Genomic DNA, 20285 nt, shown 5'->3' on the forward strand with positions numbered 1-20285 from the left:
TCAGAATTTCAGAACAGCGACACCTGCCGTTCATTTCACATTATCGATTGAAATAATTTCTCTATACCAGAAATAAACTATTTTAACACAAAACTGCAATATTCCATAAAAGCGAATGATCTGTTTTTAGCTGTTTTTTCAATATGGTGATTTTTGTTACTTTTTGACGTTTAAGAGATTTTTTTATTTTTATCATTTTCAAGTATTTTAACTTGCATTTCTATACTCGTAAACATAATTTAATCTGGAAGTGTTAATTACAAGAATTTTGAAAGTTAAAACTGAATTTTTAATTACAAGCTTATTTGTAACTATTACAATGACCCCGTCTATTGCCATTTAAATTAGACAATGGTTCTTGGAATTGTACGGTTTTGTCTCTAACTGTCTTTTACACTTAATTATTTTGATTGTTCTGCTCAAATGTCTAACATACTTCCCTTTATAACGCCTCGTTTCCATGTAAATGGAATTCTATACAGGTGTGTAGGTGGAGTGATAAAGGATCAGGTTTTCAAAGACACTATAAAACACTTGTTAGTCTCAGGACATCAGTGACTTTGACTTCACATCAGTGATCAACAATGGAGGGGCTTCAAGTCTTCTTAGGATTTATTCTAGTTTGCAGTGGAATGAGTCTGGAGAACACAACTACACAAAGGTATTCAGTGCTGTTTCATTCTTCAGCTGTATTTCTTGGATAAGCTTTCATGTGACAGTTTACAAAGATGCTGCAATTCAATAGTTTTGGGTCACATCTATAAAATGAGTTTTTTGTGGTTTTGATCTAAATGTGTATGCTTAAATGTTTAAGGTTGTTTTTGTGGACATAAAATGTATGAAACTGTGAACGAAACATAAATTTTACTTTGTCAAAAATAAGCTTGAACTGAATAAAGGAGACAAATAGACTGTTTAAAAAGCATCGCAGGGTGAGACTTTTTTGAACATTGTAACAAACTTATATTTCTTATGGGACAATTTTTCGAAATTGAGATTTTTACAGAATGTAAAAGCTGAATAAATAGCTCTCTATTGATGTATGATTTGTTAGAATAGTACGATATCAGGCTGAAGTATAACCATTTAAAACTCAGGAATCTGAGAGTGCAAAAAATCTAAATATTGAGAAAATTGCCTTTGAAGTTGTTAATCAGTGACACGTTGTAAGGACATCCACTCATAAAAATAACATTTTTATATATTTAAGGTAGGAAATTTACAAAGTATCTTCATTAAAAATGATCTTTACTTAATATACAAGTGATTTTTGGAATAAAAGAAAAATCTATAATTTTGACCTATACAATGTACTTTTGTCCGTTTACTAAAAGTGTTCCCGTGCTACTTAAGACTGGTTTTGTGTTCCAGGGTCACATATAGATTCATGGTTATATCATCCTATAGAAACTATAACGTGCTACACAAAAGCACTAAATTGTAAAAAAACAACACTTGATGTTATATTCTTCCAATTTCAGCTAATTTAGACAAACCTTAAAACAAACTTTGGCCAATTCGATATTCTGCTCATTCACTTTTATAATCACATTTAACTTTGAATTGTTTTTCAGCCGAGAACACAAGCACACCTATGTAATATCCGTCCCTAAAGCTCTGCGCTGTGGAGTTCCAGCCACACTATCGGTCACTATCCTCACAGAACATCCCATTACCGTCACTACTGAACTGCTCCATGGCCGCAAAAGTGTGGCTCAAATACAGAGCACCATCCCAGGAGGTAAATCACACAGATTTTAATGTACTTATTAATGTTATTATTATGTGTCACTGCATTGTACGCCTACAGAATAGACGCCACTTGTGTTTCTCATCGAGGATGATTTTCACATTTTATTATGTCAGCAAATACGTCAAATGAAACTGTCAACATTAAAACATAATTATAAATAATTAAACTATTACAAAAAATGAATGTTAATCAGGGGCGCCTGTTCTATAGAATGACACATGCATTAAATAACTCCACCCTGTTGAAATAAAGTCATATCATTGGTTTTTTTTTGTTTGTTTTGCACAATTTTTTCATTGTTATTATTTTTCATTATTATTTGTTTCATTGAACTTTTTCATTGTTATTTTTATTCATTATTATTCATTGTTTTTCAGGCTCCACTAAAATGCTGGATCTTCCCCCTGTGAGTATCAGGACTTCAGAGTAGATCTATGAATAATCTGAGTAAAAATAACACAATGGATTGAACACCAGAAGGCTGTGTGACAGGTAAGGTTTCTTCTCTGCAGGTGTTTTACGATGACCACAGTTTCCCGCGTCCATACGAGCTGCATGTTAAGGGCTTCGTCGGGAAAACTCAAGTCTTCTCAAATTCCACCACGATGATCTTCAGCCCTAAGTGCGTGTCCATTTTTATCCAAACCGACAAGAACAGCTACCAACCGGGACAGGCGGTGAAGTTTCGGGTTGTATCCTTGACACCCAACGGAAAGCCGTACAAGGGCAAGATAGACATTTTTATCCAGGTAAGCGGCTCAAAAGTTTAATAATTTTTTTATCATAACAGGCAAAATAATTATAGATCAACCTGTCAAGATTATTACTTTAAAACTCAGGCGTTTCAGTATCTTAATCATTAAAAACACAATCGATTAAAAACCATCAAGAGATCATTAAACATCCACATTTTTCCACAGTTATGTTTTGATGACTTAGTCAAAGATATGACCCGCTAAGACTTATTCTGCTTTTCTCACACTCAATGTTCAGTTAAACACCTGTTTGTGAAAGTGACAAAACGCATTTGGCAGCAACATTCACCTTAGTTGCTATGTGTGAATGAAAACACGTTTATTGGGATGATAATTGCATGCCCATATTACACCAAAATGACAGAAAACTGATAAGTGATTCAGAGCTGAAAGGCCCACACACCAGGCACCGCCCAGATCAAACCATCCCAACTCCTACGCAACGGCTCTTACGGCATCCAACAAACAAGCACAAACATGCTGATTTTTCTTTTTGTAATTACATTAATAACATCTTTAAATTGGCCCATGTTTGCGTTAACCAGGCAAGCATAATGGGTTCAATCCACATACTTTTTAAAAACGCATAACCTTGAATTAAGTCTAGCTGGAGAATATTGTCGTTCCAGCACTGGGGTTCATGCTTGTTTTCTCACTGGTTGTTTTCTGTACTGTGAACAGGATCCGAGGGGGAATATGATTCGGCAGTGGCTGTCTGTAAATGCCGTCCTCGGTGCCGTTTCAGAAGAACTGATCCTCTCTCAGAATCCATCAGAAGGCCAGTGGAGTATCATAGCTGAAATCGATGTGAGTGAGATTATCATATTCATCCTGACAGGAATTGTACATGTATTTTTATTTAAGTTTAGCTTACTATTTGCAGCGCAAATGTCACTTTTTTGCCCACTTGTCAGGTAAGGATAAAAAATAGGTTTAGTTTGAGTATCTTTTGAATGTAACACCACCATTCTCTGTTTCCAACATACAGGAAGTTGTGCAAAGGAGACAGTTCAGAGTGGAATACTACGGTAAGATTTACATTTACATTTATGCATTTGGCAGACGCTTTCATCCAAAGAAACACACTACAAGACTTTTAAAATCTTCAATCATACATTTGCAGACAGAAACACTAACTGATCAAATCTGCAGACCGCCACAGACTTTCTGCAACAAGTCCTGAAAATCTGGGCAAATCTGAGCAAAGGTCTTGTAGTGTGTTTTGGCCTCTACAGAGCATCCAAAGATTATAGACCGTTCCAAATTTTTTATTATTCAGCATTTCTGAATGTATTCTGGTCATCACAGTCCAGTGTTTGTTGAATTTCAACAAAATCAAACTTCAGTCATCCAACAGTAATGTGAAACACTGACAGCAAGACAAGATGCAAAAAGGCTGTGAGAACAATTGAGGTTGTCACATAAAAAAAAGATTTCAGAAGCTTTCCTAATTATGAACAGCTATTACGGATGTATTTCTTAAAAGTGAACACCTGAAGTCTAGTTTTAACTTTCTGCAAAGAAAAGCAAAACAATGCTTTTATTTAAAATTTTGGAGAAATTTTGTAAGTAGTTAACAATAATGAACATAATAAATAATGAATAATTTTACCTAAACCCAGACCTATAAATAGTATGTTTTAAAATCATAAAAATGGTCTCTAAAATGGTCTCTTAATGATTTCCTCGGCTGTATTTGTGATTTCAGTACTTCCTAAATTTGAAGTGAATCTGGACGTTCCCTCTATCCATTATCATGAAGATACGTTAGTTGGGACGGTAAATGCCAGGTATATGTTTGTCTTGGACAACAAAATAAAGATTCATAAGATACCTGATGAATATTGAAAACTTGTCCTGTCTGTTATTTTTAGATATTTTTATGGGAAACCCGTCAGTGGTGTCATGAATGTTTCCTTTGATCACTTTTTCTATGGTTATCATGTGCAAAACCAACAGGTGGGAAGGGTAAGCACTGGTTTCAACAGAAGCATTTCTTTCATTCAATGGTTGATTGATTAACTATTAACCATTAACCTTTTTACCCATTACCCATTAAGCGTAACCAATAACCAGCGTTCATATCCGTTAACCATTTATTCTACATTTCATCTGTGTTGTAGATTGATGGCTCTGCCAGTTTTACATTTGAAGTACCTGAATTGGGCAACACATTTGTTGAAAGAGTATACTATGATATATACAGAGGTGGCGAATACATCGACATCAGTGTGAACGTGACGGAGCATGCTACAGGTGTGTCGCAACTGCCTATATGTGTATCCTGCAAACTGATACATTAATAAATACTGAGACTGAATACTGTGAATAATCTCATGGTTTTAAGTTGTTTGCCATTTCTGTTTGTGTAGGACTGACATACAACAATAGTGCGAGAGTTTCTATTGTGAAGAGTAAATACAATTTAGCATTCCTGCAACATCCACAGTTCATAAAACCAGCTATGAACTTCTCTTCTCTGGTAACATTACATTTACGTTTGTTCAGTGAGCTGGCACATATGGTCACCCTAAGGCAATGGTTCTCAAACCTCTCCAAAGGTTTTGGTCGTAACATGATGTAGTAAATAAAGACTTATGATCCTTAACGTAGAATTTTATTTCAACCAGAAACATATTCAATGCTGGAACATCAATTATTCTGGTTGCTGGGCCTATGTTTCTGATGTTTGATTGCATACGATTTAGGATAAAGAAAAAGCCACAAAGTCTGTGGCCCCCCCAGGATCCATCTTGGGGCCCCTCCAGTTTGAGAACCACTGGCCTAAGGAACCTAAACAAGATTGTGTTAGAATTTAGATAATTAATAAACAACATTTATATTGTCTTCTCACGATATACATTTTATACATCTAGTTGAAGGTATCCACGTATAACGGCCACCCTCTGACTGATGAAGAGCGGAGGGAAGGCATACGGCTGGTCACCACCCAATACAAGTCCAGGCTCTGGATGATGAAAGATTTTGAAGAGGCTGAGCTTCATTTACTGAAACCACAAAACCGTGCCTCCACTTTCTCTTCGGATAAAGATATTACCGTTCAAGAGATGACGTATAATGTTTCTGCTGATGGGATAGTGTCATTTCACACTACCACTGCTGATGACGTGGCCATGCTTCACATAGAGGTGCGATCATTCTACACCGAATTTCAACTATAAAAAATTCTGTACACTGTTTTCAAGAAATGCTTTGTATTTATGCAATACACTGTTTTTCGTTGTCTGTTGTTCACAAGTGTTTCTCCTCCTAGACACCAGTGAGATTAAATGGAGAGCGAATGGAATCTTGTGCTTAAGTCTCACCGCGTCTCAGATATTTCTCATAAGAAAAAGAATCAGAAATCTGACAAATGTCTCCGTCATTAAAGTTTCAGAATAGATGTCAGATGTGTCAAGTCTGCAATCAAAAGTCAATACGATTGAAGATCTCAATATGAACTCAGACGTTTCTTGTCAAATGAACCCCAATCCAGATTATTTTACCTCTACAATCTAGATTGATTTCACACCTCCATACTTTTCAAGCATTTCAAAAATGACACTCTCATTTGTATTCTGCCGGATAAATATCAGAGAGTTAATTCTTGAATGAAACACAAAAACGAAAACCCCATCAAATCTCCTGAGCCATAATCCATTACATCAATATTATACACACCGGAAAAATCTCCACCGACAGAAGTGGTGACAAGTGGGATTCGTTGTACTTGTGTTTCTCATCATGTCTGGTGTTTTTTTCAGGCTAGGTTTCGGGACACGGTCAGACAGCTGGAGCTGTATTCATCAGGCAGCGGATCTTACATGCATCTGCACAACAACAGTGATCCTCAGGTTCTCTAGCACTTTGTGAAGCTCGTGTGATGTTATTGTGTCTCAGCCAATGGTTTTCATTGACTCTCTGGTGACTTTCACAGGTTGGACAGCCATTGGCTTTGAATGTGGAAAGCAACCTTAACCTGACCAGATTTCACTATGTGGTAAGTATCTCCCAGCGGGGGGATATCAAGTTATTTCCCAAAAGCTATTTACGGTGAGGATACAATGAAGCGATACATTCTAAGGGAAGGTGTACTATGAGTAGTGTTACACAATGTAAAAAAGACAATTAGCAATTTGACAAAATCTGTTGACGGGGGAAGATAGAAAGGGGAAGTGGGTAAGGGAAGTTTACATGTGAACAATAGATCAGAATTTTCCAGAAGTAAAATCAACGTTTTCATGGTTAACCCGTGATGACCAGCAATGGGTCTGCAGGTGATGTCTCGTGGTTGGGTGGTGAACGCTGGAACCTCAGATTCCTTGTATTTTAGTCTGTATCCGGATCAGTCCTGGACTCCTCTGGCCTGTGTTCTAGTGTACTACACACTGTCTGACGGAGAGATAGTCAACGACGCTTTACAAGTCACTTTCACACAAGTCCTGACAAACAAAGTAAGAGCACAAATCATCACATTTATGACATCACATGTGTGTTAGTCTGACTGAGACGATGAAATTGACAGATCAGCCTCGAAGATCTGAAAAAACATCAGTTATTTTGGTAGCTTTATTGTAGTGTGCTATTCTTTATTTAAACTAGAAACAATGAAGTATCATTTCAGTTTACTTTTTATGTACTAAAACGACATAATATATCATAAATATCATACTTAACTTACAGCGACAAGAAAAAGTTTGTTTGGCCCAAACCTGTTCTCAATCAAAAATTTAATTGTTTACTTTTTTCATGTGTAGCTGTTTGAATTTTTTTTTCACATAGTTTACATACCTGGTTATATTCTAAGTATAGAAAACAAAACCAAAATAGGAGCATAGCGGGATACCTTGTGAAAGAAGTAATGTATAATATGTAGTAGACGATAAGTATAATTTTAAGTTCACTTAGTAGTTTACAAAGAGTATGCTTCGAAGTGATCTTTCATAAACTAAAAATTAGCTACAAGTATGGAGTTAGTAAACTGTCAGAATGTCTATATGTTCACTTGCAGAAAAACTAGTTATGTACTCAAAGTTTACTACTTTTACACACTTTAAGTATGCTTAAAAGAAAGTTAATAGACAAAAATGTGGGCCAGTTTACTCCCAAGATGTATTTGAAAATGTGCAACAACAATTATACTGCTAGTACATTGATTTTAGAATACTTACTACATAAAAAACTTTACTTAAGTATACTTAACAACATCAATTATGTTGGTACACTTTATTGTGGTGTGCTATACTTAATTCAAGCTAACAATGGAGTATACTTTCAGTTGACGTATTATGTACTTCTCTGAAATATAATACTTATATACTTCTCTGTTTATTTGTTCCTAATCCTGTAATTAATTGTTTTCTTTTTTGATTGAGTAACCTTTTGATACACATAGTTTTATTTATAGAAATGAAGACCTAAATAGAGCATAGTAGGATAACTAGTTCAAAAATGATGTATAAATAGTAAACTATAAGAACAATTTTAACTTCACTTAGTAGTTTACCAAAAGTATACTTCAAAGTGTGCTTTCATAAACTCAAAATAAACTACAAGTATTGAATTAGTAAAGTATTGGTATATCTATGGCCCGGTTTCACAGACAAGACAATTCAGGACTTTGCCTTAGATAAATTATAATATTGATAAAATATAAAATGCATTAGAGGTATGTATCTTGAGACAAAACACTGACAATGAAATGTTTTTATAAATGTTCGGGCATGTTAGTTTCGGTTTAGACAGCTTAAACGTTCATTTTAGTGTGGGACTAGCCGTAAACCTTGTCTCTGAAACCAGGCATATATGCTCACTTGCAGAGTAAATGAAAAACATAGTCGTGTACTCAAAGTTGACTACTAATACACATTTTTGAGTGTGCTTAAAAGTACTTTAATAAAATAAAATGTATGTGCATATTTTTTTATAAACTAAATTTAGTCCCGAGAAGTATTGAACTTGTACACTTACAATTATAGTGCTAGTACCTTGATTTTAAGAACTTTACTTATGCATGCTTAATAAAATGACATTTAAAGTATACTTGTTTTTTGTGTGAGAAGTTATTCATCCATAAGAATGGCTGCAAGTTTTGTAATGTGTGAATTTCAGGTGTCTCTGAGGTGGAGTCAGGACCGTGCTAAACCAGGAGACTCTGTTTCTGTATCCGTCTCTGTTTCCGAGTCTGGATCCCTGGTGGGGTTTCTGGTGGTCGATAAGGCGACGCTTGACTCTAAAACAGACAATGGCATCACAGTCAAGACGGTACAATAGTCTAATACACTCATACTTCATCTCCTCTTGCATAATAATCTGTGACCTCATTGGACAATGTAGAAATCCTGAGGGGTTTCAAGGCTTTTTGGACTTCCTTGTTTCTCAACCGATGTCTTATCTCATTCAGCGTTTTGTATTTTAAGTGTGAGAAATCATCTTTGGGATTTGAGTTATTTTCTATTGTACGCGCTTGAAAAGACGGTGCGATGACTGACACTTTTGCCTATGTAACTCAACGCCTGACACCGCACCCGAGTTTCACTTCACGACAAAAGATGGAAACTGGGTGAACCGCTTTTAAACGTGCTGAACATATTGTTCGGGATGTGAATTGATACAATAGTGCAACAATGGGTCGGTGGAGACCAGCACTGACCCTGAAACAGCTTTTCCACATTTTGTCAGTAATTCTAAGAGAATGATGCGAGATGAGCAATTGAGAGGTTTTGTTTGTGTGTTTTACAGGTGCTGGAGGAGTTCATGTCGTACAGCGGAGAGATGATCAACACAGAGGACACAAGATATTTGTATTCTGCATTCACGGTAGATCAGATTTATGAATATTGTCCCAGACAGGATCACCTGTACGACATGCAGATAAGAAAACAGCATGTGTTTCATTCTCCAGAAATGCGGCGTCACGGTCCTGACAGATGCCAGGCTGAACCAGGAGAACAACATTATGTTCTTTGAATTTCGTAAGTCTCAAGACTGCAGACATGAACTTCCCATCTTGTGCTGTCCGTTTAGCAGAAATTGAAAACAAACTATTACCAATAATGCTCATGTGTTCCACAGCAGGGGACATCGCCTATACGGACCAGGCGTCAGATGGGCCCATTAACAAGACGAGAGAGAGAAAATACTTTCCCGAAACTTGGATCTGGCTGGATGCTGACATGGGGTATATTACAGATGAGATCTCTTAAAAATACCAAAATTATGGCATTCACTGCCCCCTTGAGATTAGAAGTGTAGAATCTCTTTTGTCTCTTCTGTTATTTTCTGTGAATTTGATGATATTTGTGAATTTCTATTACTTGTATAAGCGCTTTGAGATGCTATGTTAAAAGGCACTATATCAAATAAAGTATTATTATTATTAAATTAAACTAAATCGAGAACTCCACCTCCTGAGCTAGCAATCTCTTAAGATTTCCTTAAGTATCCTGCAGTTTTTTCTCCTTTCCAAGAGATCTCGGTTACATCTCAAACATGTTTTAGAGATCTTCTACAAAGTTAGAGGAACTCTTGGACATCGGGACTGATGTTAAAGGAACAGTTCATCCAAAAGACTAAATTCTGTCTTGAACTACTCACCTTCAAATTGTTCCAAACCTGTATGACTTTCTTTGTTTGATTGAACGCCAGATAAATATCTGGAAGAATGTTAGCAAATGAGGAGCCAAATCCGGAGCATCTTTGACTACCATATTATAATTTTTTTATTGTTAGTCAAGGGTGCTGCAGAATTCTACGAAATATCACATTTTCTGATCAACAGACCAAAAAATGGATACAATAATTTGTTTTACACTATGGTAGTCAATGATGTCCCAGACATCTCATTTGCTAACGTTCTTCTGAAATTTATACAGGTTTGAACTTGAGATTGAATAATTCATGACAGCATTTTCCTTTTGCATGAATTATCCCTTTAATGCTTTAAAGAAATACTGCTATAACATTTATTTTACATTCCAGTAATTCCACCTCAAAGTCTTTTCCGTTCACCGTGCCGGACAGCATGACGTCTTGGGTGGCGTTTGGCATTGTGTTGTCAGAAGGTCTAGGTTTGGGCATCAGTGATCCAGCAGAAGTAATATATCATTCACAATTCTTTCTGAATATTGACACGTGTGAATAACACCGCTGATGCTGAGTGTTCTCTCTCCAGCTGACGGTATTCCAGAGTTTTTTCCTGTCTCTCAATCTTCCAGCGTTCATCATCCGTGGAGAACTTCTGCTGCTGGAAGTCAATTTATTTAACTATATGGATGTGGATTTGGAGGTGGGTTTTGTGTCTGAACTTTAAACAAATGTAATTAAATATATTTCAGTGCTGTTTTCTTAAAATTGATCTGTTCAATTCTAGTCCTACAATTTCTTTTTTAATCGATTGTGTCATAGACGTGTCATTTTATATAATAAGCTGTTTAAGGCCCAATTCACATTTTGCGTCTTTTCCGCGCGCACATTCATTATTTTAAGTGTAGACGCATGCAAATAGGGGGCGACGACATGCACATGGAGATGGAAATAGTTCAACTGTTCAAAATGGCATCCTGAAGAGAGACTTCATTTGAAGAGAGAAAACGGCGCAGTTTTAGACGCAAAATGTGAATTGGGCCTAAAACAATGTTTTATTTCTACTTAAATCCACTGGGATTCATTTAATAGGGACTCATAATCCACTAATTTCTTGTCACAGGTGATCGTGGTCATTGCAGAAAGTCCCATGTTTGAGTTTGTGTCTCAAGAGGAATTTTCTTTAGCTAATGTGAGGAAGGTCTATGTCATGGAGCAAAACATCACAAGCATTCTGTTCCCCGTCCGTGCCACGGTACTGGGAGAGATCGTCTTCTCTGTCAAAGCCACGTCCATCTTTACTTCAGACTTAGTCCGCAAAACCGTTCTTGTCAAGGTGATTTTCTGACTAAAGTTCTGATCAACGTGAATCTCATAAAAACATGTAGTGAGCTTTCATTTAACCTAAATATCAACTGGAAGAAGAAATTTTTTGCATAGAGAAAATGAAGAAATTAAGAGTTTATGACATTATTTTAAGACAATTTAGCCCTGTATAGAATTCTTATTGTGGACTGTAAATGCATTCTTGTTTTTTCTTTATCCATAATGCATTTGATTTGAAACAATCTTGACAGATTTTTTGACAAGCGCTCAATAGTTACTTTATAGAGAATGTGGTCAGATGAATCCAGGAAAATGTGACTTTTTCTTACATTTTTTGTTTCCTCTCAGCCGGAGGGAATGGAGCAGTCGTCCACTCAAACGCTGTTTCTGGAGTTTCCATTTAATCAGAGAATTCTGTCCAGATCACTGGAGTTTATTTTTCCAGCAGACGTGGTTTATGGCAGTCAGAGGGCCAGTGTGTCCGCCGTGGGTGGGGTGAGTGTCTCACATCATTGTCCGGATTGTGGTGTTTGCTAATGTTGTGCTGTACTAGCCAAACACAATTAAGAAGTTAACTGGGGGTCAGGTGCGCGCTTTGAAACGGTCTATATAACAGTTTTTTGCTACAGTAACTATCTACATAAAAGTGTTTGCAAGTGCATACATCAAACAATACTATAGTATAGTATTTTAAATTACTGTAGTGTTTTTCATCCTTACTAAAGTCAACACTATGTGATGCTATTCGCAGTTTACTACAGCATGCTATAGGGTACTAGTTCATTACAGTAAATACTATAATTAACTATAACTGTTCATGTGGTGGTGTCGAATGTTGCGCAATCTTTGGAGGATCGCTGCAACGTTTCGTTTTTCTTGTTTGTTTAGGAAATATAACTATGGTAGGTCGGTCCAGTTAAAAACTGCAATAGCAGAGTCGTCCAGGAAAAGCCACTGTTTCTTACACGTTGGATTTCTCCATTTTTCAAACAAAACAAGTAACGATATATATATCAAAACAATGATAGCAGTGGAGTATGATCCTTCCAAGATGGCGGCGCCACTGCACCATGCAACATAGGGTGTGATGTCGGCTTCACATTCTCTTTACGATAAAATTCCCTTTCATCCGTGTCCTCATGACAGGTGATATTCTGGGTCCGTCGATCGGCAATCTGGACTCTCTCATTCAGCTACCCTACGGCTGTGGAGAACAAAACATGATTCATTTCGCTCCCAACGTCTATGTTCTCCAGTATCTGAGGAGCTCAGGGCAGAATGAAGAGCAGACGAGGAACCGAGCGATGAGCTACATGCAGGAAGGTGTGTGTTTCTGTACGTTGAATACACTAGACATGCGTCAGATAAAACGTCTCAACAAATTGTGTTTTATTGCAGCTTATGAACGTGAGCTGTCGTATCAGAGGACGGATGGTTCATTCAGCGCGTTTGGAGACCACGATCGATCGGGCAGCACGTGGTACACACATCTAGATACTTCACACTAAAATCTATCCATAATGTCCTGGTAATGAAGCGAGCAAGCGAGTGATTGTTTACGTTGTCTGTTTTCCGATTATCAGGTTATCAGCTTTCGTGCTGAGATGTTTCCTGCAAGCCCGAACGTTCATTCCCATTGATCCAAATGTGATGCAGAGGACAGCTTTATGGCTACAGTCCCAACAGAACCCTGACGGATCATTCAGAGAGCCGGGTTACGTCATTCACAGCGAACTCCAGGGAGGTCTGGACGGGCCTGTCTCTCTCACGGCATACGTCCTCATGGCGCTTCTGGAGGACGATGAATACAGGGTCAGTTCCATGAATTAGTGATCAAATTGAAACTCAATTGTTCTGCTGTTATTGTGCTGAACAGACACTGGTTTGGTTTCATATTTGTTGCTATTGTGGTGTTTCTGATAAAGAATAATGGTGTGTTTGTGTCTCCGGTAGATTATGCTTGAAGCAAGTGTGTCTACCGCTAGAAGTTACCTGACCACTCAGCTGTCTCTGGGTATCACCAGTAACTACAGTCTGTGTTTGGTCACATATGCGCTCTCTTTGGCCAACAGCTCTGTGGCTTCATCTGCCCTTACACAACTGTTAAACAGAGCCATCATGAGAGGTACATCTCCTATATTATACTGTATCTCAATGACATAACATCATCACACTATTGTGGCCAAACAAGTCCATATTAGTCAAACCAAGGGCTGCAATAATATCAGATTTTACAGCATGATTATTGTGGCCAAATAATTCACAATAAAATGTTGTAATTTCTATTAAAAGTCACCTGCTGAAAAAACAATACAAACCATTAAACATTTTTCTGGGTTGTGATGAAAATTGTAATGGTCTGTGTGGGTCTCAACGGGTGTGTGTTGGGGTCTTTTGGTGGGACCATGGAGAAGTTAGATTTAGAATAAGCCCCCGTTGACTTTGCGTAGTCATTTTTATTCTTACTCAATATTGGATCATTTTGAAGTGAACTACTCCTTTAATTCCTACTGAAGTAACGCCCAGAACACAGCAGAAGAAGGTATTTAGTAACAGTTTAATGGTAAATGCTAATGGTTCCTCATAAATGTTTTTGGAAACCATGAGGATATCTTTGATGTTTTCTATTGTTTTTTTATATTAATAAACAAAAAATAAAAATATATAAGTGTACCTAGACAGAAAGAAAGATAAATGGGTACAAAACCACCATCTACTGTGTAAACCAGATACTGTCACTGAATTATTAACAATAATATTGTAAAACGATGGATGTTACAGGTTTTACGCTCTACGATCTGTTTCTTTCAGATGGAGTGCCATCGTGGAGCACTCCAGGAAACGTTCTGTCTAGCTCCTGGCAGCCCCGTTCATCAGATATTGAAATGTCTGCCTATGTACTGCTGTCCATGCACAGACTGGCACGCATGGATGAAGGCTTTAATCTGATGAAATGGCTCAGTCTGCAGAGAAACCATCTGGGTGGATATGGATCTACTCAGGTAAACTCTCTCAGTGCATAATACAAACTTTATATAGGACAGAATGAATGAATCCTTAAAAAAAGTTGTTCTGTTGGTTAGAGATGGGTCAAGATTGTTGAAAAGTCTAGGTTGACGTGTAAGGTTATCTACTTCTACACTAGGGGGCGACAATCAGAATTCGTAATCGTACAAATGACACGTTTTCAGGGATGTGAATTTTTGGCAGGTGAACGTTTCTGTGGGAAATGAAGATAAAGCGAAACTTCTGAAGATCAAATAAGAAAATAATCTTTCAATGGTTAGAACAAATGATGATATTAAAAGTGAAGTCTGGCTGTGGGCCGATCGGAATGATGTTAAGCAGCTTCCAGCATGTGAGCTTTGATGGATAACGCACCTATGTTTTATCCCCCCCAAAACATCCCGGAAGAACATCTGAAGCCGAGGCGTTTAGTCCAGTAATGATGTTGCGTGTTTGAAGATGTGTTTTTTATATATATAAAACAAAATATTATGACAAAATATAACAGGAATATTGTTTGGTAATGTTGTGTGTTTTCAGGACACGGTGATGGCGTTACACGCTCTCTCGGTCTACGCCAGATACGGCAGCTCTGCGTTTTTGAATCTCTCCATCGCCGTCAGCAATCTCATGGGTCCTGTCGCCAACTTCAACATAAACAAAACCAATTACCTGCTTCTACAGAGCCAAGACCTGATGGTTAGTCCACATCAACTCTAAATGACAGCGTTTGAGTTTAAACTCTCATGTCAGATGAGTTTCTCTTTCTAACATATCGTAGTTTCATGAAGATGCCTCATGGTGTAGATGGACACTACAGCATAATGTCACTGGGGTCATAACAAAATGACACAAAATCTGTTTTTATTGTCCGTACAGATGGATGCAGAAGACCGAGTAAAGGTTGAGGTGGTTGCAAGAGGTCAGGGCTTTGCTCTCTTTCAGGTACTTGAAGTATCATCTTCTCTTTCCTACTCACCATTCGTACAGATTTTATTCAAAAACATAAAGACATAAGCTCGATTTTCTTCTTTCTGTATGTGTTAGTGGATTTTAGCTAGTGTAGCCACACCTTCGAGCTATCTTCTAAGCATCTTCTCCGTCTCATGGTTAATAGCATGTAACATAAAAAAGCAGCTGTGTTTAATAACCGTAAAGATAAAGATAAATAACACCCATAAAGATAAAAAGAAACCTAATGCAAAAAATATTCTGTCATCTTCTGTCTTCTTCGTGATTATACCTTTGATTGTTGGCCATGAAGCACATTAAATAGATCCAGACGCCGCTTTCCTCATCAGTAAAATACCAACAACATATTGAGCTGTTTTAGGAGAGGTCTCCAAAGAGAGAGAGTTCAACAATCGGATCTTCAAAAGATTAAACTCCTTCACATTTTTGCTAGTTGTAAAAAAGTCTTAAAGGAAAAGTACATCTCAAAATCAAAATAGTGTTATTGTATCGTCTTCGGAATACAAATAAAGATATTTTAGGGACATCCTAAAATGTCATGTGAACAGACATTGCACTTTTGTGCATAACCATACAAACTGAATGTGCATGCGTTGAAGTGTGACACGCACACAACAGAGGAGAATGTATCCATTAAAGTGTTTATTACGCTTGTTTTACGCACATAAAGTATTCTCGCCACTATGAGCAGATGGACCAATTGAACGATGTCTTTAGTGCTTTTCTGGACCTTGACAACAACCAGAACCATGATGTTTATCAGGAGGCCTGGAAATCTCTCAGATGTCAGCTAAAATATTTTTATTTGTGTTCCGAAAACGCCACGAGATCTTAAAACCTTTAAAGCAATCTTTATAGTTAAATGATTTAAAAACAAAAATGAATGTTCTCTTTCTGACTGCGTTAGCTGAATGTGTTCTACAACATAAACGGACTGAGGACATCCCGCCGGCGCCGCGACGTTTACACCGATGACTTCTTTTATCTGTACGTGGATGTTGCGGATGATGACACGTTCCATATAAACATCCACATATGTTTCAGGTGAGACCTTCTTGAGATATACCTTGATCATTCATTTGAAGGACTTCACAATAAATGTGAATGTCTGATTGACAAGCATCCTTTTCTCTTGAAGTCTGAGACCTGGTCAGGGTCTGAATCAAACAGGAATGGCCATCCTGGATGTGGGTTTGCTCACCGGGTTCACCTTGAACCAAGACACCATGCAGACAGACGATGTGGTCCGAAGAATCGAGACGCCTCCTGGACGAGTTATTCTTTATTTAAGCGAAGTGAGTTCTGTTTTATTGAACTGTAGCTGCTGCTTTTTTATTTGCGAAAGCTCACAGTTCACTCTTTCTCAGGTGAACACAGTTGAAAGGTGTGTCGACATACCCACCATCTTGGATTTCAAGGTGACCAACGTTCAGGACGCAGTGGTTATGATCTACGACTATTATGAACCTCGTAAGCCGCCTTAAATCCATATACTGTTCTGATCTGTGAATGTTGATTTTGCTTCATTTCGACGCGTGTTTTTGTTCTTTCTCTCATTTCATCTGCAGTGCGTAAGACAGTCCGGTCCTACACGTCTGTGAAGAGACGTGACATGACCGTGTGTTCTCTGTGTGGTTTTGAATGCGCTCAGTGTCAGAATCAGGACCACTCGCCCACCGATGGGACGTCATCATTTAACAAACATCATCTTTTGACAATCATCTTCACCACACTTCTCATTCTCCTCTCTGTTTGTAATTAATCAATGGTTGAGATCAGTTTGTCTTTAAAATAAACATAAACAGACTTTTTTTATATAATCAAACTAATCCATGAAATTTGAGCAGGCTGACATCAATTTTATTTTAATCATTTTTTAAATCATTGTGTTTCATGAGCATTCTAGAAATCATTATGCTGGCTTTGAGACCCTCCTTTGTGATCTCACATGATCTCACATGATCTGTCACAGCTTAATGAAACAGAAATTAATCTCAACACTTACCTTGAATGACCAGGTTGTTTAAGAGATTTCTATAATGTTTTGTATGGTGTATTTTTTAATGATCTTGGGAATATTAGTTTAGTCTCAAAAAGTATTTGTACAATAATACACAACAATCATCTGCTGTATCATGCTGCTATCACATCATGACTGAATTACTGTATTTACTGTTCGACTAGTTAAGAAAATTTTTAGTTTTTGTCAAATTCGAAGATCACTTTAAAATGTTGGAAATAAGTGAAATGCCAGAGACATCTGAAATTGGTGACTCTTATTACAGTGTACTTTTAATAAATGATAGTGGGTATAACATGACCGCATGACTTTAGTTTTAAAGTTATATACAATTAGATTTATGAGTCGATTCAACTTAAATTATATTGAAAAGACTAAAAAATCGAGTTCAGTCAGTTCAATATAATTTAAGTTTAATTGACTCATAAAGCTAATTTGATTCAACTTCAAAATTCAACAAAGCTGTTTAACTTATTAAGTTAAAAGTAGTTTTTTTACAGTGTAGGCAATTTTACTAAATTGATCCTGGTCAATCATCAAAGATGTTAATTATTTCTGTTGCCATGGAAACAAGTCACATGTAATTCACTAACGCAGCAGAAATGTTTGTTTTGTGCTTAATGCTTTTCAATTGCTGGTGAATTGTATATCTGTGCACTTCTCTCACATCATTACACTGTGATTTTCAGACGAGACGTTTTGTGTATGTTTTGTGTTTTCTGCAGACAAGTGTCTACATCCAAAACCAGCCAAGTATAACAGCATAACCAACTCAACCAGGCTGCAAAACTTTCAGACATTAAAGTTGAAAAGGTTTGGAATGTCGAGAGAAACATCTTGCTTAAATCACCCTAAACTCGTGTATATTTGATGCATGCAATTATGCGTGTTTCTACAGTTAACCGATTCACAGGTCCAGTTTGTTGAGACAAAAGACACAACATAGCGAAAGAAATGACCAGCAGAAGACATTCATGTGCAAATTTTCACGTCCGGCATGTTTTTAATCGTATTAATGAAAGACTCTGGCCGAGACTTAATCATACAATGTGTCCTACGATCAGACACAAGAACACACAGGCTTATTTCTAAAATCCTGACATAAAGGAGCGCTCTGCTTTTGTTAAATTGTTTAAATATCTATAACTGAGGTTAAAATAATGCCATGAAACTGTTCAAAGGAAACATGTGTACCACATGTATGATAACATCAGTGTTCAGAAGATCTCTAGTTTACTGTGTGCAACTTTTTCTTCAGTGGAACACAAAAGAAGATATTTTGAGAAATGTCTCAGTGGTTTTGTGTTCGTACCAGAGATATTGTAGATTTGATTTTAGTTTTGTTTAAGTTTTATTAATATTTAAAATTAGTATAAAATTTAAATTGTATTTGTGTTAATTTTTGTTAAAGTTCTAGCAATTTTGGTATATGCTTTTGTCATTTTATAATTTATTTGTTTAATGAGGCAACATTAAAATCTTTCCTTGTGTTAAGTTTTTCCAAAAACATTTAGATCAATATTTGATTTGATTTCAATGAACAGAAACATTTTCAAAGTTTTAATTTTAGTAAACTAAAATACCCTTGATTCATACAATGGAAGTCAATGGGATTCTACGTTCTACGAAATATCTTCTTTTGTGCTCTGCAGAAGAAAGAAATTCATATTTGGAATGGCACGAGGGCGAGGTAAATTTTTTGTGAACTTCAGGATCCTTTTAACAAGTCGAACCTTATATGAGGATTTAAAGCATTAAAATGTGCTTAGACGCAAATTTGGCAGATGTGCACGTGTTCTGTTCCGTTTTACAGAATGCTGCGGTTTAATCTACACAAGTGTCTTTCTTCCGCCACCTCATAAATTCAGCCAACATGGAGAGTTTTAACTAACAGGAAACGCATCATAACACAACTCCGGTGACCCGCGGGACCTCGTTTCCTTTTTTACTCCAAATCCTCAACTTCAATGTCATGTCCAGTGTAAACACAATGACGGATGCTAAGATGTGTAGAAGCAACTTCAGCGAGTTTATTTAACTCCAACCCATCCATCCAGCTCCAGATTTATTTGTAAAGGACGTGTAATAAAGCAATAAGACACGAGAGGCAGGAATTTGACATTTTGCAGCTTATTAAACAGCAGAAACAGCACTTCTGATCTTCTTTATGAATCAACATTTGGGTTGTTCAGCATGATCTGTTTACCATGCGAGAGCTGTTATATGTTGTATCCTCTGTTATAAATAAGCTCATTCAACATGTTTCTAATTTTTTTAATATTGCGGTTTTCCTCAGATCTCCCTACAGGCTTCTTTGAAGCAGGTTTAGTAATCTCACATTTGTTTCGCGTATTTGAGCTCCCTTATGTTATGCTTATGTGAATGTTTGGTTTAAATATAGCTGAAAGTGAGTAATTCTACGCCGTTTGTCACAAAATAGTTTTCAAAAACTGTCCTCAACTGCACAAAGATAAACCTTGACACTTTTGAGTGTGTTCATGGTGAACTTCTCCAAACAGATGTCACCCGGTTTGATATTTTGTCATAGTGCATTTTTTAAATTCGGCGACTGTAACTTCATTTCTGTTTGAATGGAATATTTCTGAGTTGAGTTTCCTTCCGCCGATGAGTAATGTCAAAGATAAAATAAATAAATATCCTAGTTACTTAGTTACTTAATACATCGCTAAAGCAAACAGCAACAGACAAACATGACATCTGGTTTTATAACAGCGTGGTTCCGTTGTTCTGTAATGTCGTCCGTTTGATCTTCGGGAATAGCGCACGCATCAAAACATGTCACTTTCACGTAAACATGTTCACATCCGCAGCCCATCCGAATGTAAGCAAATACCTCCCGTGAACGAGT

At 37.0% G+C, this 20285-nt stretch overlaps 1 protein-coding gene across 3 annotated transcripts; it reads left to right on the forward strand.

The window, feature by feature from the left end:
• The first annotated feature begins 535 nt into the window (after positions 1-535).
• cd109 (CD109 molecule) lies at positions 536-18472 on the forward strand. Of its 3 annotated transcripts, none has more exons than XM_056764470.1 (33): positions 536-661; positions 1575-1741; positions 2131-2159; positions 2266-2502; positions 3190-3315; positions 3497-3536; positions 4217-4298; positions 4383-4476; positions 4632-4764; positions 4881-4990; positions 5385-5657; positions 6273-6362; positions 6446-6508; positions 6786-6962; positions 8620-8772; positions 9250-9327; positions 9413-9482; positions 9583-9688; positions 10489-10603; positions 10682-10795; positions 11216-11428; positions 11767-11908; positions 12565-12741; positions 12817-12898; positions 13002-13230; positions 13372-13543; positions 14230-14420; positions 14965-15123; positions 15304-15369; positions 16304-16440; positions 16535-16691; positions 16764-16866; positions 18142-18472. In XM_056764470.1, the coding sequence occupies exons 1-33, from the start codon at positions 585-587 to the stop codon at positions 18285-18287; spliced, it is 4308 nt and encodes a 1435-aa protein (XP_056620448.1). In that variant the 5' UTR covers positions 536-584; the 3' UTR covers positions 18288-18472. The 3 variants fall into 3 exon arrangements, with proteins under 3 accessions (XP_056620448.1, XP_056620446.1, XP_056620447.1); XM_056764468.1 differs by lacking the exon at positions 18142-18472 and adding an exon at positions 16965-18111; XM_056764469.1 differs by lacking the exon at positions 18142-18472 and adding an exon at positions 16965-18111 and having other exon boundaries at positions 9586-9688.
• The last annotated feature ends 1813 nt before the right edge of the window (positions 18473-20285 follow it).

The sequence above is a fragment of the Triplophysa dalaica genome, chromosome 13 (assembly GCF_015846415.1).
Source record: "Triplophysa dalaica isolate WHDGS20190420 chromosome 13, ASM1584641v1, whole genome shotgun sequence".
NCBI lineage: Eukaryota > Metazoa > Chordata > Actinopteri > Cypriniformes > Nemacheilidae > Triplophysa > Triplophysa dalaica.